Source organism: Stegostoma tigrinum, chromosome 6 (genome assembly GCF_030684315.1).
Source record: "Stegostoma tigrinum isolate sSteTig4 chromosome 6, sSteTig4.hap1, whole genome shotgun sequence".
Lineage (NCBI taxonomy): Eukaryota > Metazoa > Chordata > Chondrichthyes > Orectolobiformes > Stegostomatidae > Stegostoma > Stegostoma tigrinum.
This window is the reverse complement of record NC_081359.1, coordinates 43283117-43300499: the sequence shown is the minus strand read 5'-3', so window position 1 is coordinate 43300499 and position 17383 is coordinate 43283117. Positions and strand designations below refer to the sequence as shown.

Here is a 17383-nt window from a genome sequence, read left to right as displayed (position 1 = left end):
AAACGTAATGCTTTTGCAATAGAAAATTTAAATGCAAATGAGAAAAGTGCTCTAACTACGACAAATAAATAAGCAAGCAATATCAAAAGTATATGAAGATAAATACACAAAAATGTGGAACAACACTTTGCAGACCAAATGAGATTTAGAACTATGAATGAATTTATATAATTAAAATACTTCACGTGACGATTACTTTACATTCCCAGTCAATATTACAATGGGTTTTTGGCCTTTTACAGAATGTGAACCTGGATTTCCTAAATATTCTGCTGGGTTGCACTTGAGTGCTAGACATTAGAATGGGTGACAGGTCCATACACATCCTGACGTTGAACAGCTGAAGCCAAGGCAGGGCTTACCTGGAGTTCCAACTTCTCTGGCTCAGGAGGAAAAGGACTCATATGAGAGAGAAATGAGGTATCAAATGGCTTGTCTGACATCAAGTGCAAGAGCTTGCAGCAATTTCATCCCATTATATGTTGAGATGTGTAAACAGGCTCCACCCTTCCGCTAATAGCTATCTGAGGCTGAACCAGATTGTTCACAATCTTGGTGTCATATTTAACCCTGAGACCAGCTACTAATCATATGCCCCTCACAACTCCCAGGTCACCTATAATCACTTCTGTAACATCATCTAACACGGCCCCTGCCTCAGCTCATCTGCTGCTAAAACTCACTACCATGCCTTTCTTATCTCTGGTTCTACCGTTTTAGCACACTGTTAAGTGGTGTCTCACAATCTACGCTCCAGGAATTTGAGTCACTTGAAACTTCACTGTTCATGTCTTGACTTCCTCCAAATCAAATTCACTCACTTAGACACTGTGCTTACCAACCTAAATTGGCTTCAATTTAAGCAAGGTCTTGGTTTTAAACAGAAACAGAGTGCCAGAGAAACATAGCAGATCAGGTAGCATATTTAGATGGAAAAACAGTTAATATTTTGAGTCTGGTGACCTTATGTCAGAATCCATTCTTATTTTTCTCTCTATAGATGCTGCCAAATATGATATGCTTCTCATGCACTCTCTGGTTTTGTTTCAGAATTCTAACATCCAGCATTCTTTGCATTTACTTTATTGTCTTTACTTTAAAACAACTTTCAAATCCCTCCATTCTTGACCCTCATTATCTTTATAAACTCCTGCAGCCTCAGTAACTGCACTACTTGTTTCCTCAGCATCTCTGATTCTAATTGCTCCATAATTATGTAGTTATGTCTTTCGTTGCTTTGGTTTAAAAGTCTGAAACTTGCTTCTTAAACCTTTCAATATTTCCAGTCTTTATTAAGATAGCCTACAAAGAGTTGAAAGCCAAAATCTTTCATCAGCCTCCGGCCACTTTCCCTGATACCATCTGAAGTTGCTCAGTACTGAATATGATTTCTAACACTCCTGTGAAACTCCTTGGAGAGTTGCTGCTACTGTTGTAGATTGCTAACCAAATGACTGCAAGTCAGATCTTAATGTAAATGCTCAAATCAGGAAACAGTCCTGGATTCTAGAAGGAAAATGATTGTTGTGGCAAAATCAAAGTTTGGAAGAGGTTGGTATGGTAGTGGTGGTGGGGGTTGGGGGTGGGTGGTGGGGAATGGATGCAATCTCACAGGAGAAGCTTGACTAGATCCTTGCACTGTCAACAGAGACTAAACATTTTATCTGCATCAGATTTGCAGACTCTGGCAGAAAGTCCACAGACTAGCATACATTCATGTCTGTCCTATGTAGCTCAGTTGACCCTCCACTGATACCACAGATGCTGGTAGGGTCAATGCTGGATCCTACAGACTAGCACAAATGCAGACTAGTCTGCCAAAACTGCAACCCCCTAACCTTCATGGTTGATATTTTCATATCAAATCAGTTGGCCTATAGTATCTCTGATGTCTGGCTGTGAGATCGCACAGCAGGTTATCAAACTCAGTATTCAAACAATGATATTTTTAAAAGTAACACATAACTGGTGATAGGCCTAAGATTATATAACCCTGCCAGAGTCACACATAATGAGACTGAAGTTCAAAGATTTAAATTAATATGTGGAATTGCATGCTTGGCAGCCTGATGTCCACAATAAATGTAATGATCATACGTAAGAAAAGCTCAAATTTATTGTGTGAACATTATTAGCCAGCCCTATCTCTGGACCAAAATTAATAATGCTGAAAAGAGTCTCACGCTGGTAAAATATTTCCTAACGTTCCCAGGGTAATGCTTGGACCAATGAGAATTAACGTATCTTGCTGAAAAAGTATATAAAGTGAAGATTAACAATCAATCATCACTAACCGGTGTATTCACCATTGTAATGCTTTTAACAACAAAGTGCATTTGCCAACCAATTAAAATGCTTCTTTCATATCACATAAATGTTGGTTTTAAGTTTAAATTGGTATTATTGTGAATTGTTCTGATGAATGCAAGATAAAAAGCTTCAACAAAATGTGTCTATTTTAAAGCAATATTCAAATTTTTTCCTAACACTTAACTAAATATCTAATCTGGGGGTACCATTGCATCCGCAATCTTGCATGAAAAATAGTACCTGACATGAATGATAACACATAAATAACATCTCTTAATACTCTAGATATTACATTTGAAAACCGTGAAAAATTAAAGTTTCGCAAATCCACCTCAAAGCTGTCTTCAAGCCAAAGCATCACTCTGCCTATCGCATCAATGAGTAAGGTAGTATGTGAATTTTAGTATCTGCGTGTACCTAAATATATCAGACATACGTTCCAAGACTGAGGCATTGTATCCAGCAGCATCTTCCTTTAACTGTTCACAACCAACAATCTACTGACTGTACCTATCCAGCCTGTACTTACAAGGCTCACAACACAATGTCCAACACCAGATGTAACTATGGAATTGAACGCATTTGCTAAAGTGTGTGAGCGTGTGAAGAATTTCATTAATAATCAATTTAGAATAGTGACTCAGGGTCAGAGTATGGCACACCTTCCAGTGGACTGGAAGCTATACTTATTAATACACAGGGCCTTGTTCTTTTCAGACAGAAAGAACATGTACAAACTGAACCCATTTCAACTCAACAAAACAAGTGGTAGCCGTTCACCAAGATAATGCTATAATTTTGCAGGTTTAAGCTAGAGGTTCATTTGCAAGGAATATATTTAATTAGAGCCATACAGCATGGAAAGAAGCCCTTTGACCCAATCGTCCATGCCAACCAGGTTTCCTCAACTGAACCAATCCCATTTGCCTGTGTTTGACCTATATCCCCTTAAACCTTTAGTGCTTTAAAGTTATTTGGGTTCCCAGTTCATTGAATTTTCCTTTGTTGACAGGTTTAAAGCTGTCTTGCAACACTGTTTTGCAACAACTTTTTTTTGCAACACTGCCCTGTAGCCATCTTCTCCCATCTCCTTACAGTCTCCCTTCCTCCCTCGTCACTAGTTTCTTTTTCTCCCCCATAATTACTACAGCCCTTCTTCACCTGAAACCTTGTAAATTCCTGTTTCTCCACCCTATGAAGGCTTCTTCTTCACCTAAGATCCCCAACGTTTTTGTTGAAAGTAGGCAAAGTTTGAAATCCCGGGTACTTACTAAGAATAAAGCTATAAGATTTCATGCTTTTTAAATTGACAAAATGAATAATATTATACTAAGAAAGGTAAAGCAAGCTGGACTATGCATATTCTATCATCCAGAACTAACTAGGCAAATCTGAATTTACAGACAAATTGTAGTTGAATACTTCACAGCGCATATCAAACGGTAAACACATTCAAGTGTGAACCCACGGAATTCTCAGCAAACCGACCAGGATACTGACATTGTGGTCGCCCCACCTCTCGTCCATGTTTACATTGGGAGAATATCTCTTAACTCTGCAATATAGACCATCATCTGACAGGCTACTTTTCACACTCAATACATATACTGATTCCAAAAATGCATACTTCATTTGTCTGTGGAACCGAGAGCAAATCTATTTGATTGACAAACATGGACAATCCTTCTCAGTCATTATTTGTCAACAAATCCAGTAGTACAGTGTGGATTATTCAAAAATCAGGGGAAGCTGAAAGTTGCCCACAATTGATGTGCAGTAATAAATTACCCACCTTGAACATAGGACAGATTGTTCAAGTGTAACATCTAACTGAATCCAACAGAACTATTCAACAAATGCCCAGAATCAAGGCTATATTAAACACAAATTTCAAATGGAATGACAATATGATAAAACAGATGCCAAGTCAAAACGGTATCTCAGCTAGTCTTTTTGTAGTCCAAAGCTCAATATAAATAAATAAATCATTAACAGTACTCTGAAACCATGCAGCAGTCTCCAACAAAAATTTCCCATTCTTTCCTGTGAACTTAATTTAGGCTGCAGATTGAGGCCTGGAATTCAGAGCACAGAAGAACGAACCAATCTCCAACAAACCCTGGCTCTGCACAAGGGTCCACAGGTCCACCATTTGCCAAATTTAGTTGAGGAAATATTTCTATTTTCTGAGACTCCCCACCATCATGCTGAAAGTATGTTTGTTTCACGTGACTGTTAATGGGGGTTGCTGCGATCCTCGAATTACCTACACTCATGTTGAATGCATAAACCGGGTTGTAAAATCAAGTCTACATCAGAATAAGGCTGGGTTTAAATTCTGTAAACCTAATGGCATGCATTCTATTTTATTTGAAACCACAAAACTTTCTTTTTACTATATTGATAATGCTGGTGATCTACCATGCAATCCTGATATTTAAAAAAAAGTTTACTTTTGTTTGTGATGTATGGAATCATGACAGCTTAATGACATTGTAATAGGTATACTTTAATTTTAATGAGCTTTCAAATGAATTCTAATGGCATTATCTGGGCAGGATGATATTTATAAACAAAAATTGATTTTTGAGTATTACATCAACTAAAATACTTTCACTTCTTCTGCAATAGTTGAGGGAGATGTATTTGTTCTTATAAAATGACCTCACATGTTCTCTTAGTTTGGAATAAGCTGACCTAGACTATTCATGCCGGCACGTGGATTGTACAGTGACTAAAGTTGTTGCTGAATATAAATATTTTTCAAAATACAGTTCAGTGCTCCTATTTCAACAGGAAATGGCTGTGGTTTGGAAAACTGACAAATTGAGGTACAAAAAGAAAATAATGCCATTTTGTAATTCACAAAGAAGTGCATGAGAAAATCTGCATGATATTGTGAACACATTGGATTTCTGGGCAATGTATGTCCAACTCACCACTGGCATCTCCTTATAATCTGCCATTCCCTCCCCAGAGGCATCTGAACTATTTCCTCCTTACAGAGTTGATCCTCTCCACTGACCCAACACCACAATCCCTCTCTCCCAATTTGTCAGACACTAAATTCCAGCCCATCCTCAAAAAGCTGTTAGAATCCTGAATTCCACTGACTCCCTACTTCCACTTTCCATCTGCCCAACAAATGATTACTGAGCCCAACAACTCCCCGATTGACCCAAGTCCCAAACAATTCTAAAACATCCAGACCACACCATCCATTCACCAACTGGCACTTTTTCTTTGATTAACATGTTCACAAAACCTCTGTTGTGTTCCAGTAGGATCTCAAAAACTAGATTCATATCTACTGAGTAACTTTGCAAGTATAAACCAAGCAGTACCTCAGCTTTGGTCCCACTACTGCATCTTTTTGGGTTCAATTTCTTCACCCAGAGAGTGGTGAGCCTGTGGAATTCTCCACATAAAGTAGTTGAGGCCATAACATTGAATGTTTTCAAGATGGATTTAGGTATAATGCTTAAAGGACCAAAGGAGAAAAGGAGAAAGTGGGAACAGGGTACTGAGTTGGATGACCATCCATGACCATACTGAATGGTGGAGCAGGTTCAAAGGCTGAATGGGCTCACTCCTGCTCCTATATTCTATGTTTTAAACAAGATGGGAGCAGCATGTGACTCAAACTGTGTCAATTTTCTATAACCATAATTTTAGTGCCATATTTTCTTTCAAATACAATTAATTATACAGACCTGTTGTCAAGTCAGTCTTGGAAGAGATATATTAATGATATATTTATCTCATCTAATCCAAGACATATCCAGAGGAAGCAGTCATAAAAGTGCATGAATATTTACCAGCCTGTCCAGATTTGTACCAGCTGCTGTTGTTGGCTGTTCCTCAGGGCTATAGGGCCTGAACCTTAAGTTAAAATTTTCTGAAGTGGAGCGTGTCCTACGCGTGGGTTTCATTGGTTTTGGCTGGCCACATCCTTGAAAAACCTGCAACAATTAAACAAGTAAAAAAAATTTCAGATTGTTTCAAATTCATCCTCCTACTTTTTCCAAAGCAGCATTAACTATTTAACCAAGTAGTTAAGTGATCTGTTGAGTGAGTAAGTTTTCAGAGACGAGCATCACCTCTCTTTGAGAAGTCTCAAAGGTAATGATTTCATGAAAGTTTGGGACACAAAATTATTACCGATGTTGGGATAAAAAATGTGATCAGTGGGACACACAGAGATAGATCTCCCAAAAAGATCATGATGACCGTCAATTTTCAAACCAAAAGTTAACTTTGAATTTGAGACTGAAAGATCAAACTTGAATTCACAGAATCACAGAATTATTATGGTGCCGAAGAAGGCCAATCACATCCAAAGTGGGTCTCCAAATAAATATGATAACTTAGTGCCATTCTCTCGCCTTCTCCACATAATACTGTGCATTACTTCTTTTTAAATAGGAATTTAACCCCCTCTCAACTGCCTCAATCTGTTAAATATATTTCCACCACACTTCCAGACAGTGCATTTTAAACCCAAACCTCTAGTTGTCTGAAAATGTTTCTTTTTTCTTCTCATCATAGGTATTTCCTTTGAAAATCACTGTAAATCTGAGCCCTAATGTTCTTGATCCTTTTAAAAGCAGGAATAATTTCTGTCTGTCCACTTTGTCCAGACCTCCTATGATTTTTAAAACTTCAAGTAAATCTCCTTTTGTCTGATAGTACTCCTGGATAAGTCAGATCCCAGAATGAAATCTGGACGGATAGATATCTTTTGTTCACTCAAATGCACACATGCAAAGGTACAGATTAGTTTTAGCAATAAAACAGAAGTTAAGAAATAAAAATGAAACAAACTGGCAGTAATAATTTGACAAACCTTGAAACATAACAAAACAAAATCCCATCTAATCCCCAGTACCATCAATTTAGAGTTATTCAAAAAATTGAGATATTTTCCTTCCCTGTAAAACTTGTAGGTTTCACTTTACTGCTTTTCTGTCTTACCTTTTTTCAGGTGATCTGTGAAGACTTTTTCCCAAATTCTCATGCAGCTGAAGTAATTTTCTGAAGAAGGGTCTCGACCCAGAACGTCAGCTTTCCTGCTCCTCTGATGCTGCTTGGCCTGCTTTGTTCATCTAGCCCTGCACCTTGTTGTCTCAGATTCTCCAGCACCAGTAGTTCCTACTATCTCTGAGATCTGATTTTCTCAGCTTTGAACAATCATTTCTATCCAAACATTCATGGTCTGGAAGTTTCATAAATGAAACTCTTTCCTTGAAGTAACTTATTTCTTTGACTGCTTGGAACAATTTTTTTTAGGAAAGACCACTAGTATCTGACTTTAATCTCTAGATTGTTAACCCAGAGCTCTACATCATGCCCTGGGGAAAGGCTTGAATCCCACCATGCTGAAATCATGCCATGGCAGATGGTGGAATTCGAATTCAATAAATATCTGGGTATAAGAGTCTAATGATGACCAGGAAACCAATGCCAATTGTTGGAAAAAACCCATCTGGTCACTGGCGTCCTTTAGGAGAGGAAATTGCCATCTTTCCCTGATCAAGCCTACATGTGACTTCAGACCCACAGCAATGTGGTTGACCCTTAACTGCCTTCTAGGCAAATAAGAGTAGGTAATAAATGCTGGCTTAGCCAGTGACACTCTTATCCCATGAATGAAATTAGAAAAAAAATCAGATCTTCTTCAAATTGTCTAAAAGCTTTCCAGTATATGAGTTTTTTCTAAGCTAAAAATCATTGTCAGTTATCATAAACATAAAAGCAAACTAACATGTTTCAATGTTGCTGAAAAAGCTTAGCAGGTCTGGCAGCATCTGTGAAGGAAAGCACAGAGTTAACATTTTGGGTCTGGGGATCCTTCCTCAGAACACTGGTCCTGAGACAGAAACTCTGTTTTTTCCCTTCACAGATGCTGCCAGACCTGCTAAGCTTTTCCAGCAACTTTGTTTTTGTTCCTGATTTATAGCATCTGCAGTTTCTTTCAGTTTTTAACATGGTTCAATGTTTTCCTTCTCCTTTGTTAATCCCCATAATATTAAACAAGCTTCCTTTAAAACTCACAGGATCATCCAATCCCTACAGTGTGTGAGCAAGCCATTCAACGCATTGAGCCCACATTAACCCTCCAAATGGCATCCCAACCTAAACCTCAGGCCTACCCTATCCCTGTAACCCTGCATTACTCATGACTGATCTATGTAGCATACACATCCCTGAGCACTATGACAATTTAGGATGGTCAATCCACCTAACCTGCTCATCCTTAGACTGTGAGAGAAAAGTGGAGCACCAAGAGGAAACTCATGCAGACAGCAAAGAATGTGCAAACTCCACACTGATAGCCAATTGTCCACCAGACAGGTGGAATCAAACCTGGGTCCCTGGCACTGTGAGGTAGTAGTTTTAATCACTGAGCAGTCATCCCAATGCATACTCGTTTACAGTAGACACCTCAAAGTGCTGGAGCGGTACCACCATTACTGCCTGCGCAAGATCCTGCAAATTCGCTGCAAAGAAAGATGCATCAACATCAGTGTTCTTGGCCAGGCCAACATCCCCAGGATCAAGACACTGACCACCCTTGATCGGCTATTATGGGCTTGGCACATCTTCCGCATAATTGACATAAGACTCAATGAGCAGGTGCTCTACTACTCCCAGCTTCGAAATGGCAGGTGGGCCCCAGTTGGGCAAAGGAAGTGCTTCAATGATGCCCTCAAGGCATCACTGGCAAAGTGCATTCCTACAGACACCTGGAATCACTGGTACAAGACCATATAAAATCGAGGAGGAGTATCAAGAAAGGGGTCGAGCACCTCGAGACTTGCCGTTGTGATGAAGTAGAAGTCAGGCAGAAACAGTGAAAGGAGTGTGCCCTTTCCACCTCTTCCTGTGACCACCTTCTCCCCCAAGTGAAACAGACCCTACAGTAGCTGTACTGGTCTGTACAACCACCTACAGATTCATCCTGAGGGTGGAAGAGTCATCTGCGTCTGGCTCTAGAAAGTCTGGCCTAGTTAATTATTAAGCCTGTTCACAAAAATAGATCAATACTCATTGTTAGCAGTTTAAAACCCAAGCCCTGGGGGATGGTGAAGACCCGGCAGGGCTGGGTGCTACAGCCTCCTCTGGAGCTGCTGGCTGTGGAAGTGGTGGGTGGAGCGACATCGGCGGTGGGCAGAGTGACGTTGGCCAGTAAATCTTGGATGCCCCTCTAAGACTTCCACATTACTGAGGACAAATGGTCAGTCCTCAGTAAAGGATTCACCTTTGTACTCCTCCACCCAAACATCGATGAATACAACCCATGTTTGGATATTGAGCATTTTTTCTGCCAGCTCTGCCTCCGTGCTTACTTCTTTAACTGCAGGGCTAACCCTCCCTCTACTGACCCTCTTCTCCCGCCTCCAAAACACCCCCTCCTTCTGGACACCACCCCAAAGCCTCCTACCCTCCCTCGACCTCTTTATCTCTAACTGACATCGAGACATCGATCGTCTCAATCTCTCCACCCTTCTCACACACTCCAAACTCTCCCCCACAGAACATGCAGCCCTCTGCTCCAATCCCAACTTCACTATAAAACCCGCGGACAAGGGAGGCACAGTTGGAGTATAGCACACTGACCTCTACATCACCAAGGCCAGATGCCAGCTCTCTGACACCTCCCCCATCGCCCCCTTCATGATGATCCCACCCCGAACCACCAAACAATCATCTCCCAAACCATCCGCAATCCCATCATTTCAGGTAACCTCCCACCCACAGCCTCCACCCTCATCATTCCCCAACCCCGCACTACCTATTTCTATCTCCATCCCAAAATCCACAACCTGACTGCCTTGGTCGACCCATTGTCTCTGCCTGCTCTTGCTCCACCAGACTTATCACCACCTATCTCGACTTCATTTTCTCCCCCTTGGTCCAGTAACTCCCTACCTACTTCTGTGACACCACCCACGCCCTCCACCTCCTCCAAAACTTCCAAGTCCCTGGTCCCCAACACCTCATCTTTACTATGGGCATCCAGTCCCTATACACCTGCATTCACCATGCAGATGGCCTAAAGGCTCTCCATTTCTTCCTGTCCCGCAGGTCTGACCAGTCCACCTCCACTGACACCCTCATTTGCTTAGATGAACTCATCCTCAAGCTCAACAACTTCTCTTTCAATTCCTCCCACTTCCTACAGACAAAGGGGTGGCCATGGGTACCCCCATGGGCCCAAGCTATGCCTGCCTTTTTGTAGGATACGTGGAATAATCCCTCTTCCAAAGCTACATTGGCCCTATCCTCCACCTCTTCTTCCATTACCTCGATGACTGTATTGGCGCTGCCTTGTGCTCTCATGAGCAGCTTGAACAGTTCATCCACTTCACTAACACCTTCCACCCGAACCTTAAATTCATGTGGACCATCTCTGATACCTTTGTCTCCTTCCTGGACCTCACTATCTCCATCTCTGGCATCCACCTGGAAACCAAAATCCATTTCAAGCCTACCGACTCCCACAGATACCTAGAATACAAGCTTCAAAATCTCCCCTCCCCCGACTGGATCCCAAAAGCAGTCCACCTCGTCCTCACCTCCCTAACCATTCCTCCCACCTCAAGCCCCACCCCCATCTCCTACCCACTAACCTCATCTTTGACCTGTTCCTCCTCCTTGGACCAACCTATCCCCTCCCTAACTCCCCACTTACATTCACCTTTACTGGCTCCAACCCCGCCTCTTTGACCTGTCTGTGTCCTGTCCACGTATCTTCTCCTTTATCCATCTTCTATCCACCTCCCTCTCTCTCCATGTTCATTTCAGAATCCCCTTGCCCTCCCCCATTTCTGAAGAAGGGTTTCGAACCAAAACATCAGCTTTCCTGCTCCTCTGATGCTGCTTGGCCTGCTGTGTTCATCCAGCTCTAAACCTTGTTATCTCACTAAACCGATGAGGCTTTTCACTGCCTCCAGAAGCAGTTTACATGATTGTCTATTCCAAGGATTCCTTTACCAAACAAAATGCCAAATTATATTGACACTCAACTGAATCAGTAAAAAAAACTGTGAATATTGACATTTCTTTAACATTAGTTTAACAGAGAAATGACAGCACTTCAGTAAAGAGAAGCATGTTGAAGTGATTATTTAATTTCATCAATGATCTTGTAATCACAGACTTCTTGTTATAAATAAGATAAATGCATTTGAACCATCAAAGGAACAGGAAAGCTGATGTTTCATGTCAGGGCCCTTCTTCTGAAGAAGGGTCCCAACCCAAAACATCTGCTTTCCTGCTCTTTTGATACTGCCTGGCCTGCTGTGTTCCTCCAGCTTCCACACTATGTTAACTCTGACTCCAGCATTGGCAGTTCTTACTATCTCTAAAGACCTTTGAAGATGCTTTCACAATGTTTTAATCATAACAAATAAATCTAGAAAGGAAATAGAATCCATTCTTGATTAAAGATGAGGAACTGGCCAGTGAGCTGAGAAAAGAAGGTGCAAAACAGTAGTGAGCATTTAAAAACAGAAGTAGCTGGAAAAGCTCAGCAGGTCTGGCAGTGCCTACGAATAAAAATTCAGAGTTAATGTTTTGGGTCTGATGACCCTTCCTCAGAACTGATGGTAGCTGGGAAAACATTGGTTCATATGTAGAAAATAGGGAGGAGGATGGGGTAAGGAGTAAACAATAGCACAGAGCTCAAAGAGGGAGAAGAACAATTGGATACACCAATGAGATGATAACGATCAGGCTGGGAGGGCAAATAGTTGTTAATGGCAACTGTTAGTGATGAAGGCTACATGGTAACAAGGCCTCGTGTGTAGGGCAAGGGAATAGGACATGGGATAGTTTAGATCCTAAAATTATTGAACTCAATATTGAGTCCAGAGGGCTGCAGGGTCCCCAGGTGGAAAATGAGGTGTTTTTCTTCAAGCTTGTGTTGAGCTTCACTGGAACACTGCAGCAAGCCAAAATCAGAGATGTTGGCCAGGGAACGGGTTGATGTGTTAAAGTGGCAGGCAACTGGAAGCTCAGGTTCTTTCTTGCAAGCGGAATGTAGATGTTCTGTAAAGCAGTCACCCAGTGTATGTTTTGTTTCCCCATTTTGGAGGAGACCACATTGTGAGCAGCGAATGCAATAGACTAGATTCTGGGAAGTGCAAGTGAAGTGTTACTTTACCTGAAAGGTATGTTTGGGCCTTTGGATAGTGGGGAGGGAGGATGTAAATGGGCAGGCATTGCACCTTCGTTGGTTGTAGGGGAAGGTGCTGTTAGGCTGTGGGGGGCTGTAAGGTGGGGAAGGAGATGTGGACCACGGTGTCCTGGAAGGCAAACAAGGGAAGGGAGGGGGATATGTATCTGGTGGTGGCATCCCGCTGGAGGTGGAAGAAATGGTGTCTGATGATTTGTTCCCTACATTATCCCCCTCCCTATTTTCTGCATATAAACTGATGTTTTCCCAACTACCGTTAGTTTTGAGCAAGGGTCACCAGACCTGAAATGTCAACTCTGATCTTTTTTCACCAAAGATCCTGCCAGAACTGTTCAGCTTTTCCAGCTACTTCCGTTTTTGTTCCTGATGCATAGCATCCACAGTTATTTCATTTCTTTTAGCATTAGGAGTTTAATGTGCTGAACTTTTCACAAAACGTTGCTGAACTTTGATTTACTGTTAAGGTTGTGACCCAAGTGAAACCGGTTTTTCTTATTTGCATGTACCACCCCAGAGGAGTCTGGCAGCACAGTGGTAGCACCTGATGCATCTTTGAGCCCAGATGCATAGGTTCAATTTCCAACTGCTCCAGGGGTGTATAATAACATGGCTCAAAAGGTTGATTAGATACAGGTTGAAACCTGTACCATCCCACAAGAACTTTTGTGGGGTGCAGTGGTGGCGTCTCTATCTCTGGGTCAAGAGGCCTGGGTTCAAATCTCACCTTTCCAGAGGTGTGTCACAGCATGTTTGGGCAGATCAATTAAAAAAAATCTGGGCCATACTATAAGCATGATTGTGTTCATTCCTCAACCTGCAGTAAAATGTTCCCTTTGGTGAGGCCTTCAGTGTAATAGAGAAAGTTTGCAACCCCAGTTGCAATGCTGATGGAAATTTGATTGAGACATTTGTTTGGCTGCTGTAGTTCTAAAGGTATGTCAGCAGTGAAAAACAAATTGATTCTCATTGAGCTTTCGTTAAGAACACAGAAGTGGGATTGAACACTGTACTTGTATTTAGTCAGGATCATGGTGCACCTGCTTAAAGTTGTAATGCTGAAAAATAACAGAAAAACAAAGCTGCTGGATAGCTAATTTGATTCAGAAGTTTTGATCAATGATTGACTGCAATGATTTTCGTTTTTCTCTTTGACACTTATAATATCTCACTTCCCAATGTTATGCCATAAAGCCTTCTTGCAAATGATATCATAATTTCTTGTAAGAAAAGCCTGTAGGATTTATGTTGAATTTAATCAAGAGGAACGAAGGAGAGGTTTTAATGCAACTTATTTTGAACTAAAACATATGGATAGCACTGAAAAGGAGTGAATTTTCAAAATATCGCAAATTATTTTTCTCAAAAAAAACTTCTAATTGTTTCTTGGTGTGTGCCACTTGGTTATGTTTCCTTTCCCAAAGGAAGAAAGATACTCAGCACACAGCATCGGTTATTAAGCCATTTCGAATACCTTTGAAGAGAGTTGCAAAGTGCTTGAAGACAGATTTAATATTAATTTATCGTCCCTCCTAATATGAATGTGCATATTCTCTCCCTATTTACTAATGGACTAAAACAGAGACTTTCATAGATTCCCTACAGTGTGGAATCTGGCCATTTGGCCCATCAAGTCCACAGCGACCCTCCAAAGAGCATCCCACCCACACCCACACCATTCCTGTAACTCTGCATTTTCCATGGTTAATCCACCTAGCCTGCACATACCTGGATACTATGGACAATTTAGCATGGCTAATCTACCTAACCTGGACATCTTTGGACTGTGGGAGGAAACCGGAGCACATGGAGGAAACGCACGCAGATATGGGGAGAATGTGCAAACTCAGCACAGACAGTCCCTGGTCCTGTCAGGCAGCAGTGCTAACCACTGAGCCATCGAACCATCGTGCTGCCCTCAAGGTAAATGGCCTTTCATGAGAGAAGTTAGACATGAAGGGATGGGAGCCAGAGTAGGTTGATCAGTCCTCTGAACAGCGTTCAGTAAGATCATATCTGTTCTTATGTCTGAATTCCACTCTCCCTCACCTTCCCCATATCCCTTTGTGCCTTTAATAATCAAATGTTGATCAACTTTTGACTTGGAAACACTCGCTGAATGAGCATCAATAACTCTACTGGTTGAGACTTGATCCCCAATTCTAAAAGTCTGACTCCAAAGTTTTTAACTAACCAACCAGAGAAAACATCGCACCAGCGTCTACCCATTGGGTCAACAAACAAAGAACTATACAGCACAGGAACAGGCATTTCAGCCCTCCAAACCTGCACTGACACATGTTTCCCTTTCATATTACAAATGTCTTCACTTACAGCGTTTAAGAATTTCACAGATTTCATTGAAATCACAGCTAAATATTAAATCTGAGGTTGGGAACCTGATGCCTGTAATAGTCCCTAATCGTAAAACTATGTTTCATAATATACTTGACTTAACATTGTTCTACAATGTTAAAAATGCTGAACTGACATGGAGCCAGGTTTGACATCCAGACTGTGATGCAGGGAACAGTTCCTGTTTAGTCGAGGTGATACTGGTTTATTGATAATTTCATTCGTGCACTGTGACGAGCAATCCATAATCTTAGGTTAACTGCTCTGGAAGAACAGGTTTGAAACTTACCATGGCTGCTGGTGAAATGTAAATTTAATTTATACATTTGGAATAGAAAGCTAATCTCAGTGATGGCGATCATGTCAATTGCGGTGAAAACAAAACACCTGCTTCATTAATGTTCTTTAGAGATGAAAATTTGTCACCCTTGCTCACATTTGTCTTCATACACACAGGAATATGGTTACGTATCATTTGCAGTGACCTGAGAAGACAATCATTTTAACAACAGTTAGGGATGGGTAACAATGCTGATCTTGCCATTGATGCTCATATCTAATGCAAAAAATCAATGAGAAAAGAAAACCAGTGGATATGGTTTGACAAGATTAACAATGTTCATGATTGGGTGTAGTTTTGACAGAGAGGATGGAAAGGGAGACATCACAGAGTGCCAGCACTGGCTTGGGCAGTGGTCCCAGGACAGTGCCACAAATTTCAATGCTCTAACAGTTGGAGTTTTCAACAGGAGAGATATTTTGTTCCTGATATCTAGAAGAAACAATCCACCAGGAAAACAAAGACGGCATTTATAGAAAAGGCATCAGAGATAATGGGAACTGCAGATGCTGGAGAATCCGAGATAACAAAGTGTGGAGCTGGATGAACACAGCTGGCCAATCAGCATCTAAGGAGCACAAAAGCTGACATTGGTGATGGATGTCGACAGGATGTGAGTGCACTACAGAAAGTAAATGATATTCCATGGTCTGGAAAGGTGAGTGGTATGCGACACCTGATTGATAGGTCTGTATGTCTGCAGATACCGTCTTACACATGAGTGCCTGTGTGTGTGTGTATGTGTGTATGCGGTGTCTGTCCGCACTGTTCTCCCCAATTTTTTCAAATCAAGTAGCCAGTTACAGCATTTCACAGTGAGCCTTCCCAAACATATATCCTATCATGACTGCCACCTTCAGTAGTGACAGGATCAGCTGAAAATCCTTGATTTGGCCCATGGTCATGAGATCAATGGACATTTTTCAATTTCTCCCCAAACTTGTCTTTTCCTCTAAATGTGGGCAGTTAGGATATTCATGATAGGTAATTCTGCATGCCCTCTATTTGCATCAAGTAGGGCAGAGTAGAAAATTAACTTCATCCATGCAGCCTGTGTCCTTGTTAGAACTACAGCTATGTCAACCTAACTTTCTAACACATTGGTTTAACCATTTGCTTCATCTCAGCCAAACACTTTCCTATTTCCTGCAGCAATATTTGACGCTTGACTTCTCAAAAGCTACCTTGGCACCAAGATGGGACTGGAGGTTTCAAGTACACAAAATGCATCAAGGTCAAAGAACAGTGAGCCCGAAATCCATCATCAAAACTCTTCACAAATTATTCATGGAAAACCTTAATTCTGATAAATAAATGGTGTAAGAACATTTGTGGCCAACACTCTGGGTCACTAGGAAGCTACTAAAAGCTCAGTTCATCAGCAGGGTACACAGCAGTTGGTGGATTCCCTATTGTAAATATCCATGACCATGTAAACCAGATTGCCTCATCTCCTATCCAACTAGGAGGGCTGTCCTCTCTTTGGGGCTTCTCAGACTCAGAATTACCATCCAGGCATCTCTACCAAGTCTCCAACAGTTGTATGCCAGATTCAATTTTCCTGCTCACTCACCAACATCACAGGCTTTGAGTTGTCGCACTGCAATTCATAAGTCCTGGATTTCTGCTCTTGCTCCTTGCTGCTGCTCTCTCGCTAATATCTCACGGCATCAGGCCCTGCACCCCTGGTCTGCTAAAGACACTGCACCCTGTAAGGCCAGGTCAACTACTACCTCTTCCCAGCACAGTCTTCCCGCCTGCTGCCAGAAGTCTTTTTACAGAATGTTTAGCTGTAAGAGATGTTTCAGCCTATTTTTAAGTTGGATTTCTATTGAGATCTGTTCGTAAATGCAAAGGTAACAGAAAAACAATCTTCACATAATATTAATCCAGAAAGCAGCTTTGGAGTCTTTACCTTAGCTGACACTTGCAAGCTGTGATCTTGCATATTCATTATGGCATCAGAAATCTTCAAATCAATTGGATCCAGGACGGCTTCAATGTTGAAAGGTCCTTCTAACCTTTCTGCTACCAAGAGCATAGCATCTGTCAAAACAAGAAGCAAGTGCCACATGAAGGGTGAAGATAAATCATGCTGACATTTCGTAAAAAGTTAGGAACAGAAATGCTGACTGTTGGATTTTATTGCTATGCTGGAATATGAAGTATGTAAAAAATGG

General features: G+C 41.3%; 1 protein-coding gene across 1 annotated transcript in view; it reads right to left on the bottom strand.

Annotated features, from left to right (window-relative positions):
• The window catches only part of gpc6a (glypican 6a), a 936149-nt gene that overhangs the window by 41352 nt on the left and 877414 nt on the right, over positions 1 to 17383 (bottom strand). Inside the window, exons 5-6 of the mRNA XM_048532607.2 lie at positions 17119 to 17249; positions 6129 to 6272 (exon numbers count right to left, since the gene is read on the bottom strand). Of these exons, the coding sequence (XP_048388564.1) occupies positions 6129 to 6272; positions 17119 to 17249 (275 nt within the window). The remainder of the gene's footprint in view (positions 1 to 6128; positions 6273 to 17118; positions 17250 to 17383) is intronic.